The sequence below is a fragment of the Elephas maximus genome, chromosome 7, assembly GCF_024166365.1.
Source record: "Elephas maximus indicus isolate mEleMax1 chromosome 7, mEleMax1 primary haplotype, whole genome shotgun sequence".
Classification (NCBI taxonomy): domain Eukaryota; kingdom Metazoa; phylum Chordata; class Mammalia; order Proboscidea; family Elephantidae; genus Elephas; species Elephas maximus.
This window is the reverse complement of record NC_064825.1, coordinates 87,892,223-87,918,991: the sequence shown is the minus strand read 5'-3', so window position 1 is coordinate 87,918,991 and position 26,769 is coordinate 87,892,223. Positions and strand designations below refer to the sequence as shown.

Below are 26,769 nucleotides of genomic sequence, written 5' to 3'. Positions count from 1 at the left end.
ATAACAGAGAGTAAAGAAATACATTTTTAAAATTGATAAGTCAACATATTATTTAGCAATATGGAGGCAAATAATTGAAAACTTTGAAAGTGGATGCAAATTTAGATCTAATTTTTTTATTTTTAGACCAATAAGCCAAGCTATTATTTTTTTAATTTTTATTGTGCTTTAAGTGAAAGTTCACAAATTAAATCAGTCTCTCACACAAAAGCTTATATACACCTTGCTACATACTCCCAATTGCTCTCCCCCTAATGAGATAGCCCGCTCCCTCCCTCCACTCTCTCTTTTCATGTCCATTTCGCCAGCTTCTAACCCCCTCTACCCTCTCATCTCCCCTCTAGGGAGGAGAATCCAACTTAGTCTCAAGTGTCTGCCTCATCCAAGAAGCTCACTCCTGAATACCAGCATCCCTCTTGAACCCATTGTCCAGTTCAATCTTTGTCTGAAGAATTGGCTTTGGGAATGGTTCCTGTCCTGGGCCAACAGGTCTGGGGGCCATGACCACTGGGGTCCTTCTAGTCTCAGTCAGACCACTAAGTCTGGTCTTTTTACAAGAATTTGGGGTCTGCATCCTACTGCTTTCCTGTTCCCTCAGGGGTTCTCTGTTGTGTTCCCTGTCAGGGCAGTCATCAGTTGTAGCCAGGTACCATCTAGGTCTTCTGGTCTCAGGCTGATGTAGTCTCTGGTTTATGTGGCCCTTTCTGTCTCTTGGGCTCATAATTACCTTGTGTCCTTGGTGTTCTTCATTCTGCTTTGATCCAGGTGGGTTGAGACCAATTGATGCATCTTAGATGGCCGCTTGCTAGCATTTAAGACCCCAAAAGCCACTCTCCAAAGTGGGATGCAGAATGTATTCTTAATAGATTTTATTATGCCAGTTGACTTAGATGTCCCCTGAAACCATGGTTCCCAAACCCCCACACCTGCTACACTGGCCTTCAAAGCATTCAGTTTATTCAGGAAACTTCTTTACTTTTGGTTTTAGTCCAGTTGTGCTGACCTCCCCTGTATTGTGTGTTGTCTTTCCCTTCACCTAAAGTAGTTCTTATCTACTAATTAGTGAATATTCCTCTCCCACCCTCCCTCCCTCCTCCTCTCATAACCACAAAAGAATGTTTTCTTCTCAGTTTGAACTATTTCTCAAGTTCTTATAATAGTGGTCTTATACAATATTTGCCCTTTTGCAGTTGACTAATTTCATTCAGCATAATGCCTTCCAGGTTCCTCCATGTTATGAAATGTTTCAGAGATTCCTCACTGTTCTTTTTCGATGTGTAGTATTCCATTGTGTGAATATACCATAATTTATTTATCCATTCATCCATTGATGGGCACCTTGGTTGCATCCAAGTTTTTGCTATTGTAAACAGTGCTGCAGTAAACATGGGTGTGCATATATCTGTTTGTGTAAAGGCTCTTATTTCTCTAGCATATATTCCAAGGAGTGGGATTGCTGAATCGTATGGTAGTTTTATTTCTAGCTTTTTAAGGAAGCGCCAAATCAATTTCCAAAGTGTTTGTACCATTAGACATTCCCACCAGCAGTGTAGAAGTGTTCCAATATCTTCACAGCCTCTCCAACATTTATTATTTTGTGTTTTTTGGATTAATGCCGGCCTTGTTGGAGTGAGATGAAATCTCATTGTAGTTTTGATCTGCGTTTCTCTAATGGCTAATGATCTTGAACATTTCCTCATGTATCTGTTAGCACTGGGTTTGGTTTTTTTTTGGTTATCTGTTAGCTACCTGAATGTCTTCTTTAGTGAAGTGTCTACTCATACTTTTTGCCCATTTTTTAATAGAGTTATTTGTCTTTTTGCAGTTGAGTTTTTGCAGTATCATGTAGATTTTAGAGATCAGGTAGTGATCAGAAATGTCATAGCTAAAAAGTTTTTCCCAGTCTGTGGGTAGTCTTTTACTCTTTTGGTGAAGTCTTTGGATGAGGGTAGGTGTTTGATTTTTGGGAGCTCCCAGTTATCTAGTTTTTCTTCTGCATCATTTTAGTAATGTTTTGTATACTGTTTATGCCATGTATTAGGGCTCCTAGTGTTGTCCCTATTTTTTCTTCCATGATCTTTATCGTTTTAGATTTTATATTTAGGTCTTTGATCCATTTTGAGCTCGTTTTTGTGCATGGAGTGAGGTATGGGTCTTGTTTCATTTTTTTGCAGGTGGATATCCAGTTTTGCCAGCACCGTTTGTTAAAAAGACTGTCTTTTCCCCATTTAACTGTTTTGGGGCCTTTGTCAAATATCAACTGCTCATATGTGGATGGATTTATGTCTGTATTCCCAATTCTGTTCCGTTGGTGTATGTATCTGATGTTGTACCAGTGCCAGGCTGTTTTGACTATTGAGGTGGCATAATAGGTTCTAAAATCAGGTAGAGTAAGGCCTCCCGCTTTGTTCTTCTTTTTCAGTAGTGCTTTTCTTATCTGGGGCCTTTTTCCCTCCCATATGAAGTTGGTGATTTGTTTCGCCATCTCATTAAAGAATGTTGTTGGAATTTGGATTGGAATTGCATTAAATGTATAGATTGCTTTTGGTTGAATAGACATTTTAACAATGTTAAGTCTTCCTACCCATGGGGAAGGTATGTTTTTCCACTTGCGTAGGTCTCTTTTGGTTTCTTGAAGAAGTGTTTTGTAGTTTTCTTTGTATATCTTTTACATCTCTGGTAAGATTTATTCCTAAATTATTTTATCTTCTTGGGGGTACTGTGAATGGTATTGATTTGGTGATTTCCTCTCTGATGTTCTTTTTGTTGGTATAGAGGAATCCAACTGATTTTTTATGTTTATCTTGTATCCTGATACTCTGCTGAACTCTTCTATTAGTTTCGGTAGTTTTCTGGAGGATTCCTTAGGGTTTTCTGTGTATAAGATCATGTCATCTGCAAATAGGGATACTTTTACTTCTTCCTTACCAATCTGGATGCACTTTATTCCTATATATAGCCTAATTGCTCTGGCTAGGACCTCCAGCACAATGTTGAATAAGAATGGTGATAAAGGGCATCCTTGTCTGGTTCCCATTCTCAAGGGGAATGCTTTCAGACTCTCCATTCAGGATGATGTTGGCTGTTGGCTTTGTATAAATGCCCTTCATTATGTTGAGGAAGTTTCCTTCTCTTCCTATTTTGCTGAGAATTTTTATCATGAATGGGTGTTGGACTTCGTTAAATGCCTTTTCTGCATCAATTGATAAGATCATGTGTTTCTTGTCTTTTGACTTATTTATATGATGGATTACATTAATTGTTTTTCTAATGTTGAACGATCCCTGCATACCTGGTGTGAATCCCATTTGATCATCATGAATTTTTTTTTTGATATGTTGTTGAATTCTATTGGGTAGATTTTGTTGAGGGTTTTTGCATCTAAGTTCATCAGGGATATAGGTCTATAATTTTCTTTTTTTATGGTGTCTTTTTTTTTTTTTTTTTAACCTGGTTTTGGTGTCAGGGATATATGCTGGCTTCATAGAATGAGTTTGGGAGTATTCCAGTCTTTTCTATGCTCTGAAAGACTGTTAGTAGTAGTGGTGTTAACTCTTCTCTGAACGTTTGGTAGAACTCTGCAGTGAAGCCGCCTGGGCCAGGGCTTTTTTTTGTTGAGAATTTTTTTTTATTACCTTTTAAATCTCTTCTTCTGTTATAGGTTTATTTAGTTGTTCTACCTCTGTTTGTGTTAGTTTGGGTAAGGTAGTGTGTTTCTAGAAATTCATCCATTTCTTCTAGGTTTTCAAATTTGTTAGAGCACAACTTTTCATAGTCATCTGATATGATTCTTTTAATTTCAGTTGGGTCCGTTGTAATATTGCCCATCTCATTTCTTATTTGGGTTATTTGCTTCCTCTTTTGTTTTTCTTTTGTCAGTTTGGCCAATGTTTTACTAATTTTGTTGATTTTTTCAAAGAACCAGCTTTTGGTCTTATTATTCTTTCAATTGTTTTTCTGTTTTCTATTTCATTTAGTTCTGTCTGATTTTTATTATTTGTTTTCTTCTGGTGCCTGAGGGTTTCTTTTCTTGCTCTCTTTGAATTTGTTCACGTCGTAGGTATAATTCATTGATTTTGACCTTTTTTTTTTTTGTATATGTGCATTTATTGGTATAAATTGGCCTCTGAGCCCAGGTTTTGCTGTGTCCCAAAGGTTCTGATAGGAAATGTTTTCATTCTCATTGGATTCTCTGAATTTCTTTATTCCATCCTTAATGTCTTCTATAATCCAGTCTTTTTTCAGCAGGGTATTGTTCAGTTTCCAAGTGTTTGATTTCTTTTCCCTGGTTTTCCTGTTATTGATTTACACTTTTATGGCCTTATGGTCAGAGAAGTTGCTTTGTAATACTTCAATGTTTTGGATTCTGCTAAGGCTTGCTTTATGACCTAATATGTGGTCTATTCTAGAGAATGTTCCGTGTGCACTAGAAAAGAAAGTATACTTGGTTGCTGTTGGGTGGACAGTTCTGTATATGTCTGCGAGGTCACGTTGGTTGATTGTGGCATTTAGATCTTCCGTGTCTTTATTGAGCTTCTTTCTGGATGTCCTGTCCTTCACCGAGAGTGGTGTGATGAAGTCTCCTACTATTATTGTGGAGCTGTCTATCTCACTTTTCAATGCTGATAGAGTTTGTTTTATGTATCTTGCAGCCCTGTCATTGGTGTGTAAATATTTAATATGGTTATATCTTCTTGGTGTATTGTTCCTTTAATCATTATATAGTGTCCTTCCTTATCCTTTAAGATGGATTTAACTTTAAAGTCTATTTTGTCAGAAATTAATTTTGCCACTCCTGCTCTTTTTTGATTGTTGTTTGCTTGATATACTTTTTTCCATCGTTTGAGTTTTTGTTTGTGTCTCTAAGTCTAGGCTGTGTCTGTTGTAGGCAGCATACGGACGGATCATATTTTTTAATCCATTCTGCCACTCTCTGTCTCTTTATTGGTGCATTTAGTCCATTTACATTCAGGGTAATTATGGATAGGTATGAATTTAGTGCTGTCATTTTGATGTCTTTTTTTGTGTCTTGTTGACAGTTTCTTTTTCCCACTTAATTTTATGTGCTGAGTAGATTATCTTTATATATTGTCCTTTCTTCCTGTTCAGTGTTGTTGATTTTGTTTCTGCAGAGTCTTTATTTTTTTCTTGTGTTTTATTTTGATGTGTAGTATAGTTTGTCTCCTTTGTGGTTACCTTATTATTTACCCCTATTTTTCTAAATTTAAACCTAAATTTTATTTCTTTGTATCACCTTATCTTCCTCTCCATATGGAAGATCTACGACTACATTTCTTAGTCCTTCTTTATTGTTTTAATGTTGTCTTCTTTTACATAGTAACATTACTGTTATCCTGTTTTGAGTGTTTTTTTTTAAATCTTGGTTTGTTTTCTTTCTCTGGGTTGACTTCTGATTGTTCTGCACAGTGTTCTATTCTTGGATTGATACCCGTATTCTTGATTCTCTAACCAAAGAACCCCCTTTAGTATTTCTTGTAGGTTTGGTTTGGTTTTTACGAATTCCCTAAACTTCTTTTTATCTGGAAATGTCCTAATTTCACCTTCATGTTTCAGAGACAGTTTTGCTGGGTATATGATTATTGGGTGTCAATTTTTTCCCTTGAATTTTTTAAGCAAGTCATCCTGTTGGCTTCTTCCTTGCTTGGTTTCTGCTGAGTAGCTTGAGCGTATTCTTATTGGCTCCCGTTTGTAGGTGACTTTTCGTTTATCCCTAGCTGCTCATAAAATTCCCTCTTTATCTCTGGTTTTGGCAAGTTTGATTATAATATGTCTTGGTGACTTTCTTTTAACATCTACCTTATGTGGAGTTCGATGAGCATCTTAGATAGGTATCTTCTCATCTTTCACGATATCAGGAAAGTTTTCTGTCAATAAATCTTCAGCAATTCTCTCTGTATTTTCTGTTGTCCGTCCCTGTTCTGGGACTCCAATCACTCTTAGGTTATTTCTCCTGATAGAGTCCCACATGGTTCTTAAGGTTTTTTCATTTTTTCAAATTCTTTTGTCTGATTTTTCTTCAAATATATTAGTGCCAAGTGATTTATCTTCCAGTTCAGAAATTCTGTCTTCCACTTGCTCAGTTCTGCTCCTCTGACTTTCTATTGAGTTGTCTGCTTCTGTAATTTTATTGTTAATCTTCTGAATTTCTGATTGCTGTTTGTTTATGGATTTTTCCAGCTTATTAAATTTTTCATTATGTGTCCGAATAATCTTTTTAATTTCTTCAGTTGCTTTATCTGTGCGTTCCTTGGCTTGTTTTGTGTATTGCCTCATTTCCTTCCTAATGTCTCGAAGGATTCTATGTATTATGTATGTAATTAATTTGTATTCTGCCTCTTGTAATTCCAGAAATGCAGTTTCATCTAGAAGATGCCTTGATTCTTTGTTTTGAGAGCTTGTTGAGGCGATCATGGTCTGTTTCTTTATGTGACTTGATAGTGACTGTTGTCTCCGAGCCATCTATAAGTTATTGTATTAGTTTATTTTATGTGTGCTTACTGTGTCGTAGTTTCTTGCTTTGTTTCATTTTGATATGCCCAAATGGGTTGCCTGAGTGAGCTACCTTAATTATTTTTGCCTTTGGAGCTCTTACGTCCTGTCCCCAGATGGCTAGAGCTATTATCAGGTATTTCAGCCTAGGAGTCCGTTCACTTTTCTTGTGTGAATTCAGCTCAGGTGTCCAGGTAGCTGATCATCAAGTGTGTGGTACAGGCTCTGTCCTACAGTCTTAGAGGGGCAGGGGTGATCAGTGTAGGTACCGCTAAGTGGTTGCAGCAGGGGGTCATGCTTTGAACAAGGTAGGGGGTGAGAATTGTCCCCCATGTGTCCCTGAGGAAAGCATGTCCCTGATCCCGAGAGTGTACAGGTGGGTGGCTTCTGCATACAGACCATGGGCACCTAATGTTTTTGGTTGTAAGGACTGGGAGGTACCAGTTACCCTTGGACCACTGTTGCAGGTGGCTGGGTGACCTGAGTGGAGCTGCCATTCCTTAGGCCCCTGATGTGGGTAGGTGAGTACCCTGTTTAATAGGCAAAGCAATGTCAAACATCAAACACCCAATTCTCCACTGCACAGCTAAAACGGCTGGAGTCTGCCAACAAGGGCCTATTCTCCTGAAATAGGCCTGCACAGGTCCATGCAGAGGGGAAAGGTACTCAAAGTCCACGTACCGTTTATGCCTCAACAGGAGCCGCTTCGGTCCTGAGCTCCCCTGGTTAGTGGAGCTGGCAAATTATCTTTTCCCCCAGTTGCAAATTTTTTCCTTCTCCAAGGCTGGGAGGATGGCTCTAGGCACTCAATAGGGCATATCTCAGGCCCAGGGAATTCAGCCACTGAAGCCGGCTTGGGGGTGGGGGAGCGTCGTAAAATATACACAAGTACTTAGCTTTTGCTGAGAGCACCGTTCTTCTCTGTTTCTGAAGGTGTGAGTAGGCTGTATGACTGGCTGCTTCTCTTTGAGGAAATTGCAGCCGAATGCTAGTACTAGCCCGCCTCCGCCACCCTGGGAATGGTGCCTGAGGGCTCTCCGCGGTTCAGGTCTGGTACCTCCTCTCTGCTTATGAACTCTCTCTTCCTCCCCTTGCCCTCAGTTCATTTTCTGAGCTTGCCTTTGATGCTCAGTGCCCCTAGCTTTTCATAAGTATACTTGTTTCACTTGTTTTTTGGGGTCTTTGTTGTAAAGAGGGCTCGCTGGAAGTGTCTATTTCGCCATCTTGGCTCCACCTCCTCGATCTAACTTTTTTAATGATGAAAATTATTTGATAAAAATAGAAGAAAAATTTTAAAGTCATCTTGAATTTAAAGAATGGAATACACACAGCCTCCCCCCAGAAAGATGGGGGAGGGGAGGAAAAAAGAAATGGAATCATTTATGTGGATTTTTTTCTATAAAAATGCCCTGTGGTAGTTGTTTCTTTTTCGTATTTCAATGAATTTAAAAACTGTATGTTAGCATGTACTTAGATGGAGCCCTGGTGGTGCAGTGGTTAAGAGCTATGGCTGCTAACCAAAATGGCAGCTTGCATTCACCAGCTGCTCCTTGAAAACTCTATGGGGCAATTCTTCTGTGTTCTATAGGGTCGCTATGTACTTAGATAATAAAATTAGTTTCTGAGGTAGTTTTGGAAGCCCTAAGACTATAGTCTGCTGTGTATTAGGACTGTTAATTTTAATAACTGTTGGTTAAAAGACATTTTCTTGGAGAAAAGCAGGAGCATGAAGGAGGAAGTCAGTCCAGAATTGAAAAATCAAAAAAGCAATGTGTTTTTATCATGAAGAAACAACTGAAAGCAAAATTTTTGTGTGTTGATTCCATGACAGTTAAAAAAAAATAGTGAAATTGTTTTAAAGTTACATTCTACGAAAAAAAAAATGTGTGCAGTAAATATGTTGCCAGGGTCTCAAGTCTCGCTCGGCATAGCCATAGAGACATGAAATGGATAAACATGAAAGAAGAAGCTTTATTTGATTGGCCAAGCAAAGGAGCACAATGGGACTCAGGTTGCTAAGATGGCTCCCTGAACAACAGCTAAAACAGCTTTTATTAGGGGCAAAAAACTGATGAAGGGTCCAGGCAGGAAGGAGCAAGTTCGTTGATTGGTCTGGCCTGAAAAGGCATTCCCAGTCTGGTTCTGTCTGCCCTTGCTCAGTGCAGAAGTGAGGAGGGTCTCTCAAACTGGATCTTAGGCTCAGACCCTTTGCTTCTGAATGTCTTCCCCAATCTTGGACCACTAAAGTTTGATTTCGTCCAGCAGGAGAAAAGTTCCAGGGTCACCCATAGGATGGGGGTTGATGGTTCTGCGCATGTCAGGTGGGCCAGATCTGGTCTTAACTGGTTCTGTGGTCTGCAACCCTAGCCTCTTGTTTTTCTTACCTTGGACAGGAAGTTGGCTGATTGCCTGAAAAACATAGGAGAAACCAGTTGGGAGGGAGGTGGCTCATGCTACTGTACTCACAAGAAAGTTGTGGGTTGGTGATGGTGCTCGGAGGCTGTCGGCCTCAAATATGTTTAACTTTTATTTAAATTGTGAATCTAATTAAAATTTAAAAAGGAAAGAATTGCTACAACTTACATTTTAATTTCTCATAATTTTTAAAATAGGAAACTCTTCAGAATCAAAAGGAAACATTAGCAAAGCAACACGAAGAAGCAATGGCAGTTTTTAAAAAGCAGGTAATTTCATAAGGCTAAACAAACACTACAGTTTTAAATCTTGTGTTACCCCACCTTCTGATGAATATTATGACAAACTGGTTTCCATACTCAGTGAAGACAAAAAGAAGAAAAAGTGTGTAAGTTTTAAAAAAATTTTGGTAGTTTTGAATCAAGACTGCTAGCAAAGTTTAAGGTTATAAAGTAGTAGAATGAATTAGTTAAGGGGAGAAATTGGGAAAATGTTTCTTGAAAGTGGAGATGTGTTTTCACCTGTTCTAATTAACATAGATCAGTGTGATTGATGTATGTGTTCTTGCTCTTCTCTTTGTTTCATTAGAGTATCCTAGGATCTTACCTTCTGCACATTACCCCTTTACCCAAACCAGAATTTTAACACTGACAAGAAGCTGAGATGCAAGTAGGGTGATGTGGAGGATGAGGGAAGATGATTATCATGTGCCATATATATCGACCATCGGCCACTAAGGAAGACTTGTAGAAAACATAGAGAAAAACCGAAGGAAAAGATTTTAAAGAAATGATTTGCCACACCTTCAGTTATTTTGAATTCTGTAGTTCTTCACAGTCTCAAATTTCTCTTCAATCCCTGTTAGAAAATATTAGTTTAAGAAAACGTGCTGATGGAGAGTAGACTCTTGAAATTTTTTTTTTGTATCTATCCCACCATCACCATTTTTTCTTCCTTTTCCTCCCCTCTTCTTTAGTGTTTAGAAAGTGAAATGTATGTAAAGGGATAAATCTGTATGACTTAAATCATTAGTAGGTAAAGTTATTGGTAATTCACACCTTAGTGTGAATTTGTTTAAGCAGATGATAAGCTTTCTTCCTTTCACCAGAGACTGGCCTAACCAAAGTTATGGCCATTTTAATTGAAGAGTAAGGTAGAAGAAGCCAATTGTATAGCATAATATTCTCTATGAGAGAGGAAGGCTATGTATGTGTTATCACTTAGGAACTTTGGGCAAGATAAAGATACTCAAAAATTTGGAGGGCAAAGGAAAAAGAGCTCTTGGATTCCTTTTTTTTTTTTTTAAGTGTTCTTCAATATAAGTGAATAATATGGAAAGGAGATCAGAGAGTTCCAAAGAATTTTTTATTTCTTGACAATTTTGCCTGATATCCTTGTGTTTTTGGAATATTTCATCACATTCTTTTGGCATGCCTACTTTGAATTCATGAAATTGTTCCTTCAGAAAGCAATACATGTTAATATTTAGGAATATAACATGGCAAGATAGTCAGTCATTTAAAGAAAACTTCTGGAGGGGGAAACTAAACTTTAAAGGATGATTGGTATCTCTAATGAGGGCTATTGAATTGTCATTTACTTTAGTGACTGGCCCTCCACCTTTATATCTTTATTATTTTATTTTGTGAAAATACAAGTGGTATATTCACATTATATTAAATCCAAACAATATGGACAGGTAAAAATTTTCTGTAGTCTCACTGACCAGTATAATCGCTATTTACTTACCTGTATTTTAATTTTTAAAATTGTTTACCAGTTACAAATGAAGATGTGTGCCTTAGAAGAAGAAAAGGTATTTATTAATTTTTAAATAATTTAGAGCATAGTTAAATGTATTTAATTATCATAATAGAAAGGAGCATTAGTAATAAAACAATGGAGATTGCTTACAATCTTGGAAACAAAACAGACCCGAGGAAATCATGTTACCTGGCCCCTATCATTTTATAGTTAAGGATACTGATGTCTAGCAAGATTAAATGACTTGCTAAACATTCCGTTTTGAAGTGGCAGTGTTGGGACTACAACTCAATTTATAATCCCAAATTATTGCTCTTTCCATTCTATAATGTTTCTATTAATGATAATGTATTTTTAGTACTTTTCAGCATAATCACCTTCTTTAAAAAACATTAAAATGATTTGGATCTGAGTGCATACTAAGTGACAAAGGGGATACAACTCTGAACAAACCTAGAAATTAATCTGGCACTAAATGTTTTCTCTGGCTACTTAATAGTTAATACATGTTTTTATTATGTCAATGAACATCATCCCATTTAGAATATTAATAATTTATAGTTTTTTATTTTTAGCAAAAGACCCTTTTTTTAGAATTTCTAGCATGTCCTTATATTCATAAGACGGATACTTGTATCTTACTAATTGGAATCTATTTATTCTAGCTGAATGAATTAAATAATTATATAGTATCCATAAGTTTGCAGGTAGAAATGCTCTATTGATAAAAAGATTTGTTGTTGTAATAGGATTTTCCATTTCATGTTAATTATAATCAGATATAGCCCTTATTGTAATTTTATGGTATTTTAAAGGTATTGAAACATAATTTGTAACATAGATACAAGTTTAAAGCTTGTGAAGTATTAGTTTAAAGTAGAGCTTTTGGTTCTTGAGCCTTATATTTCAATAAGATCTACAACATCCTTTACAATATGATTTATATTGGAAAGTATTGAAATATAGTTTTTTCTTTAAAGGGAAAATATCAGCTTGCTACAGAAATAAAAGAGAAAGAAATAGAAGGATTGAAGGAAACATTAAAAGCATTACAGGTAAAAAGTAACTTAGTATTGCTTAAAAGGCAGTTTGGTTTTTTAACATTGTATCAGCAAAATATTAAACATGTAAGCTAGCAAAGCAAAGTTGATAAAAACTCAGTTTTACATTAGTGAAATATCTTTTAATATATTACATAATTTAATACTTTTTTTCCTGAAAGGCTTGAATTACAAATTAGTAGGGTATTTTCTTTATCATCTTTTATTTTAATATGAAAATAACTTTATTTTTCCAAAATATAATGAAATAGGTATATATTGATTTTAATACTTTATAGAGGAAAACTAATTAGACTGATTTATCTAAGTTCCTCAAAAGTTAAAATAAAATAGCATTAATTGAGTCCTACGTACTCATTTTCTGGGAATACAAAGACTAAGAAAACACCTTTGCTCTCAAGTTGTTCACGGTCTTATAGAAAATACAGAGGTATATAACTAATGACGATTTATTCAGTACATATTTATTGAAGGCCTACAGTGTACCAAGTATTGCTCTCAGCACTGGGGATACAGCAGTGAATAAAAAAGGACAAAAATCTCTGCCCTTGTGGAGCTTACATCCTAGTGGGGAAGACAAAAAATAAAATGAAATAAAAGCAAAATAAAGATTCTTGGGAAAGAATACATTCACATGATCTCAAAGTATCACCCCATATATAACATTAATTATAAAGGGGAAAGTATATTTTTACAATGTAATAATCCTGATGGATACCGCCTTAATCAAATGATCAAGTCCAGCAATGTTAGTAGTGGGACAGCCTTTCCATGAGTTAACTGTGTCATTATACAGTAATGAGCACGTCTCCCTTTTTCCTTTGCCTTGCCAAAAATATTAACCCAAATCTAATCATGAAGAAACAATGAGACAAAATTATAATATGGGACATAAGATAACTGGTCTGAACAGTTTTGTTTTTTTTTTTTTTAATTCATCGTTATTAAAAAAAAAAAGGAGAGGGGGAACTGTTCTTGATTAAAGAAACTAAAGAGAACTAACAGCAAGCACAAAATATGAACCTTCACTGGATTCTGGGTTGGGGAAAAAAAATAATAGCTATTAAAAAATTGGGAAGAGAATTTGGGAAATTTGAATATGATTATCAATTATTGTTATTTTCCTGTGTACCATATTAGTATTATAGTTCTATAGGAGAAAATGTTTATTCTTAGAAATGCATGATGAAATATTTAGGGGCGAAGTTTCCTGATGGCTACAACTTTCTTTCAAATGATACAGGAAAAAAAAAAGAAGTGTGTGTGTGTAAAGAGAAAGTGAATATGGAAAAAGATTAACAATTGGTGAATCTAGGAGAAACTGGAGAAGATCATTCTTAGCAGAAGGGCATGAGTAAAGGCTTGGAGATACGTGTTTTTGGGTATATCTCTTACTAAAAAAAAGGGATACAATATATATGCCTGTGTGCATGTATGCCTTGGAAACTCTTTCGGGTAGTTCTACTCTGTCCCATAGGGTCACTATGAGTTGGAATCGACTCGATGGTAGTGGTTTTTGGTGTACGTATTTAGGAAGGAGCCCTGGTTGCGCAATGGTTAAGCACTTAGCTGCTATCGGAAAGTTTCATTGTTTGAACTCACTCAGTGCTCTGCAGGAGAAAGACCTGGCTTTTTTTTTTTCTGGCTTGTTAGGCACTGTTTGTGGGGGAGATCAGGGCTAAAGGCTTCTGATATAGAACTTAGTCAGCTGATTCTAGCTGTCATGGATTGAATTGTGTCCCCCCAAAAACATGTCAACTTGGTTAGGCCATGATTCCCAGTATTGTGTGGTTGTCCTCCATTTTGTGATTCTAATTTTATACTAAAGAGGATTAGGGTGGGATTGTAACACCACCCTTACTCAGGTCACCTCCCGGATCCAAGGTAAAGGGAGTTTCCCTGGGGTGTGGCCTGCACCACCTTTTATCTCTCAAGAGATAAAAGGAAAGGCAAGCAAGCAGAGAGTTGGGGACCTCATACCACCAAGAAAGCAGCACCAGGAGCAGAGAGCATCCTTTGGACACAGGGTCCCTGCTCCTGAGAAGCTCCTTGACCAGGGGAAAATTGAGGACAAGGACCTTCCTCCAGAGCCGACAGAGAGAGAAAGCCTTCCCCTGGAGCCAAAGCTCTGAATTTGGACTTGTAACCTACTAGACTGAGAAGTTTCTCTTTGTTAAAGCCATCCGCTTGTGGTATTTCTGGCAGCGCTAGATAACTAAGACAGAATTTGGTACCAAGAGAGTGGGGTGCTGCTCTCACAGATACCTAAAATGTGGAATTGGTTTTGAAACCTTGAACGGATAGAGTCGCGACAGTGGCAGAGCACCAGTACAGCAGAGAACCTGCAGCAGCAGAGAAGCGGCAGCAGCAACCAACAGCAGCAGAACCAGGAGACCAGCGCGAAACTGCGCTGGAGCCAGCCTACTGCCTACGGAGTGAGGGAGCTGGAGCCAGCCTACAGAGCGAGGGAGCTGAGTGCCTGTGTGCAGGAGGCTTCCTGGTGGAGTGGGGTGCCTCCAGGCACTTATCAGTGGAGCTACTGAGCTTTGGAACACTTGCCCCAGCAGGGCAGATGTGGGTGTGAGGCCCGGAGGAGCCGAGAGGCCAAGAAACCAGGAAACAGAATCTGAAGAGAAAAGCAACACAAGAAGCTGAGCTGCCTCAGTCTCAAAAGGTATGGCCATGACCTCAGGGGTTTCAAAAGGTGGAGCTGTAGCCTCTGACGTTTCTAAGGGTGGAGTTGCCACTCAGATGGACTAGGAGGATGGTGCGCCTAAAGCTAAGGGAGCAGAATTGCTGTCCCAGTGGGCCTGGAAGGCAGAGCTGAAGCCCAGGGCCAAGGGGCCTACACTCAGAATGCAGAGACTGTGGCCAATACCTAGAGCCTAGAGGGCAGGGTTATTGTGTAAATTGTCTCAGAGAATAGAGGATTATTTTCAACGCTTTGAGGGCTAATGTAATGTGTTTTGCTGACTTGCTTGGTGCCTGTTATACCTTCTTTTCCTCCCAGTTTCCCCCATTTATAATGGAAGTGTCTAGCTTGTGCCTGTTCTGCCATTGTACTCTTGGAAGCAGATAACTTGTGTTCTAGATTTCACAGATGAAGATGAATTTTTGGATTTTGAACTTGGAGTTAAGACTTTTGCTATGATATGATGGGGTGAATATGTTTTGCATTGTTGCAAGGATGTGATTTTTTGGGGGCCAAAGGGTAGAATGTCATGGATTGAATTGTATCCCCTCAAAGATATGTGTCAACTTGCTTAGGCCATGATTCCCACTATTGAGTCGTTGTCCTACATTTCATGTTTGTAATTTTATGTTAAGAGGATTAGGGTGGGATTGTAATACCATCATTACTCAGGTCACTTCCCTGATCCAGTGTAAAGGGAGTTTCCTTATACCACCTTTTATCTCTCGAGAGATAAAAGAAAACGGAAGCAAGAGGAGAGTTGGGGACCCCATACCACCAAGAAAGCAGCACCAGGAGTGGAGCGTGTCGTTTGGACATGAGGTCCTTGTGCCTGAGAAGCTCCTCGACCAGGGGAAGATTGAGGACAAGGACCTTCCTCCAGAGCCAACAGAGAGAGAAAGCCTTCCCCTGGAGCCAACGCCCTGAATTTGGACTTGTAACCTGCTAGACTGTGAGGAGATAAATTTCTCTTTGTTAAAGCCATCCACTTGTGGTATTTCTGTTATGGCAGCACTAGATAACTAAGACAGAGACCCTTGTGGTACAAATGGTTAATGTTCTTGGCTGTTAACTGCAAAGTTGGAAGTTTGAGTCCACCTGGAGGTACCTTGGAAGAAAGGTCTAGTGATCAGCTTTCAAAAAATCAGCCATTGAAAACCCTGGAGCACAGTTCTACTTTGACATACAGAGTCAAACTCAACAGTGACTGGTTATATGTATGTATGTGAATGTATATGTGTGTGTATACCTATTTCAAGGTCCCTGGGTGGTGCATATGGTTTGCAATAGTCTACTAACCTAAAGGTTGGCTATTTAAACCCACCCAGCAATGCCACAGAAGAAAGGCCTGGCGATCTGCTTCTTTAAAGATTAAAAATAAAGATTACAGCTAAGAAAACCCAATGGAGCAGTTCCACTCTGTAACACATGGGGTCACCGTGAGTTGGAATTCACTTGATGGCAGCAGATTTGGTTTTTTGGTTTACATATTTAACTTATTACAGTCTACTTCTATCAGCATTTTACTATTTTAGGTGGAATGTAGAAACTTTATTACTTTTAGGTCCCTTTATCCTCCCTTCTTTATGGTAAGGTTGTTTTAAGTATTACCTCTATATACATTGAACAACACATTATATTCTAGTGTTTGTTTTTAACTATCAAGTATAATTTTAAAAAGTCAAGAGGAAAAGAATAGTCTATTGTATCTACCCCAGTTGTTTCATTCTTCATTCCTAGTATTCCAAGCTTCTTTCTGTTATTTTTCCCTTCCTGTCTGAAGAAATTCCTTTTGCAGTTCTTTTAGAGCAAGTGTGCTGGCAGATTTTCTTAGTTTTCTTCATTGAGAATGTCTTTATTTCACCTTCATTCCTGAAGAATAATTTCTCTAGATAGAGAATCCTGTAATAAAGCAAGAAAAAATACCAAAAGTCATAGAGGTTGAAAAGGAAAACGTAAAACTATATTTTTTCACAGACAAAATGACATCTATGTGGAAAATCTGATAACATCTACAGAGAAGCTACTAGAACTAACAAGTGAGTTTAGCAAGATCACAGGATGTAAGATCAATATACAAAAGTCGGTTGTGTTTCTGTATACTAGCAACACATAACAGAAATTTAAATAAAACTGCGATACAATTTATGATAGCACCAAAACATGTAGAACACTTAGGGATAAATTTCACAGAAGATGTGTAATACCTGTACACTGAAAATTATAAAATACTGGTGAGAGAAATTGAAGAAGACACTGGTAACCATTAGTAAACTTTGGTTTCTATACATTTGCCTATTCCAGGCATTTCCTGTAAGTGAGATCATGTAATATTTGTCCTTTTGTGATTGACGTACTTCACTCAGCATAATGTTTTCAAGGTTCACCCATGTTGTAGTATGTATCAGCACTTCATTTCTCTTTATGGCTGAGTAATATTCCTGTATGTATATACCACATTTTGTTTGTCCATTTATCTGTTGATGGATGTTTAGGTTGTTTTCACCTTTTTACTATTTTCGTAGGGTTTACAATGGCCGAGTTTTCAGAAGTAAATCATCAAGTTTTTCTTCTGAGGCACCTCTGGGTAGACTCAAAACTTCTAACTTTTCAGTTAGCAGCTGACTGCTAATTTAGTGTTCATCCTTCTAGTGGAAGTCACTGGTGTCTAAAGTTGATGTGTAATGGAATACCAAAATAATTATATTATTTAGAGTTATGAAAGAAGGGTAAGTCTGAGAGTGATGAGGAGTAGAACCAGGGGATATTGTGTTTCATTATAAGCCCTTCTATGTTATTTTTTTTTTCATGTCCACTTGGACTAACGCTTTTAAGGAAATTTAGAATAAATAAAATACAAAAATAAAAATTATTAAATGATGATAAATAGGATTAGTTTAGATGATCAGTAAGCTCTTTAGCTGTGAAGTTTATGATTCTTACCATATCATAGATACCCAGTTTAAAGTGATCCCAGTAGGTGAACTTTTGTTTGTAATGATTTGGTGAAATTTAAAAATTGTTCTTATAGTTGAGAAAAAAGATTACCATTGTAGCTATTTTAAAATATGTTTTCATAAGTTTTATCTTTTGTTTTGGCTAATTTCTTATTTCTTGGTAAATCTTTAAATGTATTATATTTTTCTGCTAAAAAATTGTCAGTAAAGGAATGTGTTAATTTTATTATGAGTACTTTATTCTTTTAGCATTCCTTCTTAAATTGTTTCATTTGCTGTCGTCCATGCATGTTTGATTATCTGGAGAATGTAGAGTATTTTCAAAGCAAAAGAAATTCCTTCATATGGCTGACCCTTCTGTGCAAGAGCTGTAAGGATTTGTTTTTCCTTATTCAACCCGTGACATAGCACAGGTGATGTATAGGGTACCTCATGGTCTGCTGAACATGATACATGAACATTGTAGAGCAATAAATGTTCTTGTGATTTTTTTTTTCCTCCCAAGTTAAACTAAAAGTTCCTGCTCAGTTAAGGATCTGAACTGATATAAATCCACTAGGCAAAGAAGGTTCATAGTCTTTTATCTAATATATAGCAACTTCTCTCCCTCCTTTACTTCTCTACTTACGTCTTTTTCCTTTCATAAGGTTATACCTACTATGTGCTAGGTACTAGGAAAAAGAAATAAAACAGTGCCTTTCCTTAAGGAGCTCATAGTTTAGTGACTCTGCTTACTGAATTTCAAAACAAAACAAACAGAAACAAAGAACACTACACATCAAAAAAGCAATTAATTATTTTTTGCTTTAATGGATACTTTGAATATGTACCATTTCCTTCTAAGCATGGCACCTTGTTATTTGATGTCATAGTCATCTAGTGCTGCTATAACAGAAATACCACAGGTGGATGGCTTTAACAAAGAGAAGTTTATTTTCTCACAGTCCAGTAGGCTAAAAGTCCAAATTCAGGGTCCCAACTCCAAGGGAAGGCTTTTTCTTTCTGTCAGCTCTGAAGGAAGGTCCTTGTCATCAGTCTTTTCTTGGTCTGGGAGCATCTTAGCGCAGGAACCTCAGGTCTGAAGGACGAACTCGCTCCCAGCACCGCTTTATTGGTGGTATGAGGGCCCCATGTCTCTCTGCTCACTTCTCTTTCATACCTCAAAAGAGATTGGCTTAAGACACTACCTAATCTTGTAGACCTCATCAATATAACTGCCACTAATCCATCTTATTACATCATAGTAAGAGGATTTAAAAAACATATAGGGAAATCACATCAGAAGATAAAATGGTAGACAATCATGCAAGGGAATCATGACCTAGCCAAGTTGACTGATCTTTTGGGGGGACACAATTCAATCCATTACAACTGATTTCAAAGGGATGTGTTTAGAGCAGTGACATCTGCCTATATTTAAATTACTTGACAAATCTGTTTATGAAAACAATATGACAAATCTGTTTATGAAAACAATATGCCTAGAGGACTAAATATACTTAGCTGATTGTCCTGCAGATTTTAAGTAAACTGTTTCTGCCTATTAATGACTTATTATACGATCCTGTGGTGAGACACTTTGTCTTGCTGGGTTTCAGTTTTCTTTTAAGTAAAATGAGGAAATTGAACTATATCAGCATTTCCCAAACAAGACCATTCTGTGAAGTAGTAACATACGTACTTTCAGAAGAGCTCTGTAGAAAGAATTTCACAATGCAACTTCATTGGGAAAATCAAAGCAAAACAAAAACACCCTGCTTTGAAAAAGGGCTCTCAATTTAAAACTTGTCAGTAGCATATCCACAGTAAGAAAGTAGGGGAGAGGGCTTCGTTCACTCTCCCAGAGGAGGCACATGTAAGAGAAAGGATAGGTGGTAAAAGATGGTAAAAACTGGATTGGGCATAATGGGCATAGAGCTCTAAAGCTCTATGATTTTGTTATTTTATTTTCACTAAATTTCGAATGTACGCAATTTATAAATTAAGATATTAATTCCTCTTACAGAACTGCTTGATAAAGTAGAGGGCCAGCGAAAAAGAAGAAGACCCTCAATGAGATGGATTGACACAGTGACTGCAACAGTGGGCTCAAACATAACAACGATGGTGGGGATGGTGCAGGACCAGGCAGTGATTCCTTTTGTTGTGTATAGGGTTGCTATGAGTCGAAACTGACTTGATGGCAACTAGTAACAACCACAGGAAACCCTGGTGATGTAGTGGTTAAGAGCTACAGCTGGTAACCAAAAGGTTGGCAGCTGGAATCCATCAGGTGCTCCTTGGAAACCCTATGGGGCAGTTCTGCTCTCTCCTATAGGGTTGCTATGAGTCGGAATTGACTCAATGGCAACAGGTTCTCAGGTTAGTAACAACAACAGAGCGTAGTAGTTAAGTGCTATGGCTGCTAACCAAAGGGTCGACAGTTCAGATCCACCAGGAACTCCTTGGAAACTCTGTGGGGGCAGTTCTACTCTGTCCTATAGGGTTGCTATGAGTTGGAATTGACTCGACGGCACTGGGTTTGGTTTTTTTTTTTTTGGTTTAACAACAGAATTGAAGGCCTATTTAATATATAATGTATGGTTTCTACTATTGAAGTCTTATTTTATTAGGCCATACCTTACCACAGTGACAAAAACAGAACTAAATTACTGGGACTTCGAGAGTATACATATATGCATAAAAATTTCTTAGACATTTGAGTAATTTTGTGGTCTGGAGAAGGATAGAAGAACAAGTGATAAGAAAGCAAAGACCCCAGAGATGGGAGGGTGAAAAAAAACATTCTCAGTTATACAAGATTGGCTATCCCTTTTTTCTATTTTTTTAAGTTAAAAGATTCATTTTTGCAATATGAAAATTCATATTTTCATGCACTCTAAAAATTTCAGCCATTATTCAAATGCTGCCTCCTCCTAACCAAGTCTTTCTGTTTTCTCTTTGCAACTCCTGTCACCCATTGCCGTCAAGTCAATTCCGACTCACAGCGACCCTGTAGGACAGAGTAGAATTGCCCAATAGAGTTTCCAAGGAGCAGCTGGTGGATTTTGCACCTCCTAATTTTTTTTTTAAGAAAATACATATTGGATTTTCTCATTCTGTCCTCCTTGTCTCTTTACCTTATACACTTCTATCACTTAATCTCTTTGGATTTAGAGTATTTTATGTAATTTCCTTAGATTTATCTTCTAGTTCACTAATTCTTCAGCTTTGCCTTTATTTGCTATATAATTTATTCACTTTTTGTTTCATGTGTACATTTTTCTTTTATGGAAGTTCTGTTTGGTGCTTTTTCAGATCTGCCTTTTTGATAGTGTCTTATACTTTTCTCATGTTTTTTATTTTATCTTTTAGTATTTAATACTTTTAAATAATTTTTGTAATTATTCTGTTATCTCTATTGGCAGTGTCTGCCAACTTTGTCATCATAAATCTCTTTCTGGTGGGGTTCATAAGTTTTAAATTGAGAGCCCTTTTCGATGGAGTTTTTGTTTTGTTTTATTTTTTTCTGATAAAGTTGCATTGTGAAATTCTTACTACAGAGCTCTTCTGTATTTGCTTTTGTCCTGAGCCTCAAAGGTTTCACTGATCCAGGACTGGTTGTTACATTAGTTTATCATCTTAGGATGTCCACACCATGCAGAAAGTATATATTAGGACTTCATAGCCTACCCTACAAGTGTAGGTTTTTCAGTTCTCATGGAATAATTTTTTTTTTTCAGCCCAGTGTTCCAAGCAAAGGCAAGCTGCTTTGTTGCTTCTTTGAGCTGGTGGGCAGAGTTCCTCTAGTCCTCCTTTTCCGGAGTTAGTAGCTTCTCCAGGGGGCTTTCTTTATATTACAGTCTTATTTCCAGCTCTTTTGGCTCTGTCCCCACAATGGCATTAAAATCCCAACCTTATTTAGAAGCCAGGATGACGAGACTTCGTCTCACATACTTGGGACATGTTATCAGGAGGGACATGTTATCTGGTGAAGGACATGATGCTTGTAGAGTAAAGGGAAGACCCTCAGTGAGATGGATTGACACAGTCGCTGCAACACTGTGCTCAAACATGGCAATGATTGTGATGATGGTGCAGGACTGGGCAGAGCTTTGTTCTGTTGTACCTAGGTTCGCTAAGAGTTGGAACCGACTGGATGGCACCTAACAACAACAATATATCTTAGTTTAGTAGTTCCTGAATTACTGAGGCATCAGCTCACTACTTACAAATCTGACTTTTGGTTTCCTTTCTTGTTTCTGGCACATGGTAATTTCCCATTCTTCCTTTTGAACTCTGCTATATAGTAAACTTTTTTTGTTGATGCTATATTTTTCATGCGTTTCATGTCAGTTCAGTTCACAATGGTTTTAGAATCACTTAGTTTTTTTTCTTTTGTAACTATCATAAACTTGAGATGTTGGAAGTACAACGCAAAGAACTTATTTTTCCTGAACCACTTCAGAGTAATTTGCCAACCTGATGCTCTATCATCTCAAACACTGTAGTATGCATTTCCTGCAAACCAGAATATTCTCCTACAAAATCATAATATAACATGTATCAGAATGAGGAAGTTAATATTGATACATAATTACAATCTAATGCTTGGGCCCCATTCAAGTTTCACCAGCTGTCCTAATAATGCCTTTTATAGCAAGAGGATCCAGTTTAGAATCCCACATTGCATTTAGTTGTCATATCTTTTAATCGCTTTCAGTCTGGAACAGTTCCCCAGTCTTTCCTTGATTTTCATGACTTAGATACTCTTAAAGATTACAGGCCAGTTATGTTGTAGAATGTCATCAATTTGGGTTTGTACAATGATTTCTTATAATTAGTTTATGCACCTTTGGCAGAAATATCACAGAAGTAGTGCTGTTTTCTTATTACTGAATCCAATAAGATAGTGCATTATTTCAGTTTTTCTCATTATTGGTGATGTTCACTTTGATCATTTGATTAAGGTAATATCTGATGAGTTTCTCTACCATAAAGTTACTCTTTTCCCTTTGTAATCAGTAAATATTTTGTGAGGAGGTAATTTGGAACTATGTAAATATCCCATTTCTCAACAAACTTAATATATTCATTTATTTATTTATATCAGTATAGACACATAGTTTCTTATTTTATCCAGTGAGTTAAAATCTATGACTGTCATTATTTTGACATTCAAATTGACACTGGTTTGGCCAGTGGGAGACCATTCGAGCTGGTTACTGAGTCCTTTTGACACACCATCCTCAATCTTTTAGCATTTCCTTGCTTTCAAGTCAAAACAAAACAAAACAAAAAAGCCAGGATTACTTTGTATTTTATCTGACCCAGACCTGGAATCAACCATTTCTCCAAGTTGTCCTTGTTCTATTAGTAGAAAATGGTTTGTAAAAGCCAAGATCTGGATGCTAATACAGTCATTACTATTGGGGTGTCACTGCTTCTAGGCCATCTCAGTGGCCAGAGCTAAGGAATATATGTATATATGTATACACATGCTTACATTTATGTTTCTTTCTATATCAATCTGTATATATGGAAAACAGTGAATCTACACTACCTTCAACTCAACAGCTCAAGATTCATTTTACTTTATTTCCTTTTTGTATTTATACCTTTCTTTTTTTTTTCTCTTTCAGTGAGAAATCTGACTTTCATTAACCTTAATATCGACAGCAGTGGGTTAATATATTTACTATAGGAGCCCAGGTGGCGCAGTGGTTAAGAGCTCGGCTGCTAACCAAAAGGTCAACAGTTCAAATCCACCAGCTGCTCCTTGGAAACACTATAGGGCAGTTCCTCTCTGTCTATAGGGTTACTATGAGTTGGAATTGACTTGACTACAATGAGTTTGGTTTGTTTGGTTTAAAATATTTACTTACTTGATAAAGCACCTGTATGTAACCAATCTACCATTTCTACCACCATCTCCTTTCTCATGGGGATTCCCTCCTTACCCTGCTTGGGCTCTGACACCTGAATCTGGTTTGCCCTTTTGCAGGATCACGCTCCTCATCCTGCTCAGCTTCTGACTCCCACAGTAGGTAGGTCCCCCTCCTGTAGGGATATCTTCCTTTTCCCATTCTTGCCTGATATCCTGTTGCAGAATGCGGCAGCACCCCTTCCTTCCACAGACACTTAATTTGCTCTGTCCTACTCATTGGATTTAGGACTGAATTGTTCAAGAAGGGAAAGGGGTTAAATGTTTTTAACATAATATTTGGGGAATTTTATTCCCAAAACCAAAATCAAACCCACTGCAGTCGAGTTGATTCTGATTCATAGCAACCCTATAAGACAGAGTAGACCTGTCTCATGGGTTTCCAAGGCTGTAAATCTTTACGGAAGCCCACTGCCACATCTTTTCCCCAAGAAGTAGCTGATGGATTTGATATGCTGACCTTTCAGTTAGCAGCCAAGCACTTTAACCACTGCACCACCAGGGCTTCCTTTATTCCCAAGTAACATAAATCCAATTAATGGAAAATTAACAAGAAAACAAAGTTTGCTGTATAGAAATGTGTTTTACAGTCAGCCTTGCTTAAAATTTCCCATAAAGTGAGGGATAACTGTAATAGAAAAAACATTAGTGGTTTATCTTTTAAATTACTGTCTATAGTTAATATATAAATTAGTATTCATATATGTTTGTTCCTGTACCTAAAAGACATCCTTAACCAAAAAAACCAAAACCAGTGCCGTCGAATCGATTCCGACTCATAGTGACCCTACAGGACAAAGTAGAACTCCCCCCATAGAGTTTCCAAGGAGCACCTGGCGGATTTGAACTGCTGACCCTTTGGGTAGCAGCCGTAGCACTTGACCTCTATGCCACCAGGGTTTCCAAAGATATCTATAGCTGATATTAAACAACAACAAAAAAAAAACACTAAGTCTCATATGATTTTTTAGAATTAAAAAAAAAATAAAACGTTAAATATAGCATCTAGAAAAAGACACAGTTGCGTGTCAATCTAATTATATTACTATCAAATTCATCTTGTATGTTGTAGGAATGCAGCCATACAGCCACACGTAGTTTTATAGGTTACACAAGAAAGGATATAAATGCAGAGGTAGTAATGGCTAAAGAACGGTGCCCTAAAATAATTTGGTGAATTTGCTGTAGTTGTATTAGTTTTATCTTTGACCCATGGTAGCAGATAATAAGTTCAGGATTGGAGTGATAGTCTTCTGAATTTTGTCCTTCCATTTATTTCTCTTAAGTTTTCTAGATGACCTCTACCCTTTTACTTTGTTTTTGTTCCATATGCCTTAAAAAATACACTGACCTAAAGAGATCTACATGCTGATGACTTTCAAATGTATACCTTCAGCCCAGATCCAACCTGATTGACTATTTGATTTGTCTAGTTGAATGTTAAAAAAGCATCTCAAACTTGATATGTTCAAAACCAAATTCCCCAAATCCCTACCTCCTGCAAATTAGCTTCTTCTTCAGTCTTTTCCATCTCAGGTAATGACAACTCCCTTTTTCCAGTTGCAGATTCTCTTAACTCTGTCTTCAAAATGTGTCCATAATCTAACCACTTTTCACTATGTCCTCTGTTAACACCTTAGTCCAAGCCATCATCTTCTTTTACCTGGGTTATTAAAGCAGGCTATTAAGAGATTTCCTGCTTTCAGCTCATTTCCTCTTTAGCCTTAACACAACAGTCAAAGCGATTCTTTAAAAAGTAAGACCATGTCACATTTGTGCTCCTAACTCTCCAGTGGTATTCTGGCTCATTCAATATAAAAGCCTAGATCCTTATTGTGAGTTTTAAGGCCTACAGTTATCTGAACCCCCTACCTTCCCGTACCCCTTTCTGAACTCAACTTCTGCTGTTCTCCTTGCTCACTTCCTTTTATCCATATTGGCTTTCTTGCTGTTTTTTGAACACACCAGGCACTGTCCCACATTAGGGCCTTTGTACTTGCTCAATGTTATTATTCCTTGCTTCTATCAAGTCTTTTCTCAAAAGTTTCCATCTCAGAAAGGCCTTTTCTGACTATCCTTCCCTGTTTTTATTATTATTATTTTGCAGTGACCAGTATCTCATATACCATATATTTTAAGTTATGTTGCTTGCTATCTGTATTTTCTAGAATTTAAACTGGGCTGGATTTTTTTTTTCCCTCAGGTGGTTTACTTATAGTAAGCACTCAATAAATATTTGTTGAAGAGATGAATCACATATAATCCATTCCACCAAAATGAAATCAAATTATCAGCTCATTTATGGCAGTAGGCTGGAATTTTATTTTTTAGGAAATTTGAAGTAATGTCTATTATATTTTTACTTAAAATTTAACAAATATAAATAGGGTGTAAGAAAATGGGCACTCATACATGATTGGTTGAAGGTTAACTTGGTCAACTGATCTGGAAATCTACGAAACAATTTTTTAAAAAGACTATAAAAATGAACAAATCCTAGGAATTCTCCTTCTTGAAATTTATCCTGCTAAAATGAGTGAATATAGATACGCATCAAAGTCTAGGTACAAGCATATTTTTTTCAGTATATTTCATAATAGTGAAAAATTAAAAATTAAGTTACCTACAAAATGAGAGTGATTAGGTAAACTGGTAAATTATACAGCAAAATACCATGTAGTCATTAACAAAGTTACATTGTAGATTAATTTGTCATAGAAAGGTGTTTGTTATATACTAAGTAAAAATAGGCTACAAAATAGATTAGACATTATTCCTCCCACTGCCTCCCTTTTAAAGCATAAATGCATGGAAGAAAATCTGGAAGTACCAAAGTGTTAGCAGCCTATCTCTGAGTTGTGAAGTGATTTGTTTGTTTTAAAACAAACAATGAAGTCACAAGCCCTCCCAGACTGCTTTCCCTATCCCTCTTGCTTTATGTTTCTCCTTGGTATTTATCACTCTCTAACAAAATATGTTTTTTACTTATATTTAATTTGTCTACTCCCACTTCTACTAGAAAGAAAGCTTCTTAAAGACAGGGACTTTGTTTTGACCACTGTTGTATCCCAAGAGGCTAGGACAGTGTCTAGTGTAGGTGTTCCGTAAATATGTATTGATTAAGTAAATGAATGTATTCTTTTGGTTATAAGGAAGAAATTACTGTAAATAAAATTTTGCAAAAAAGTCGCTAGGGAAAAATGGAGCATAGAAGATAAATGCTACATTTTATAGTGTACAATTTTAGTATCAGAAGGAATTTTAATAGATAATTTTAATGAGATTTTCCCCTTTGCTTTTCAAGGTTTCTAAATATTCTTTACAGAAGAAATTGAGTGAAATGGTAAGCAAGTTTCAACATTATATATTTTCCTCTGTGTTAGTACATAAGGCACATAGTATTTTTGTCAATAGAGATTAGATGTCGTTTATAGTAAAAGGAGAAAC

At 37.0% G+C, this 26,769-nt stretch overlaps 1 protein-coding gene across 1 annotated transcript in view; it reads left to right on the top strand.

Moving 5' to 3' along the window:
- CCDC73 (coiled-coil domain containing 73) overlaps positions 1-26,769 on the top strand; it is a 138,049-nt gene that overhangs the window by 61,348 nt on the left and 49,932 nt on the right. Inside the window, exons 4-7 of the mRNA XM_049890836.1 lie at positions 9,123-9,194; positions 10,706-10,741; positions 11,670-11,744; positions 26,627-26,665. Coding sequence (XP_049746793.1) covers positions 9,123-9,194; positions 10,706-10,741; positions 11,670-11,744; positions 26,627-26,665 — 222 coding nt within the window. The remainder of the gene's footprint in view (positions 1-9,122; positions 9,195-10,705; positions 10,742-11,669; positions 11,745-26,626; positions 26,666-26,769) is intronic.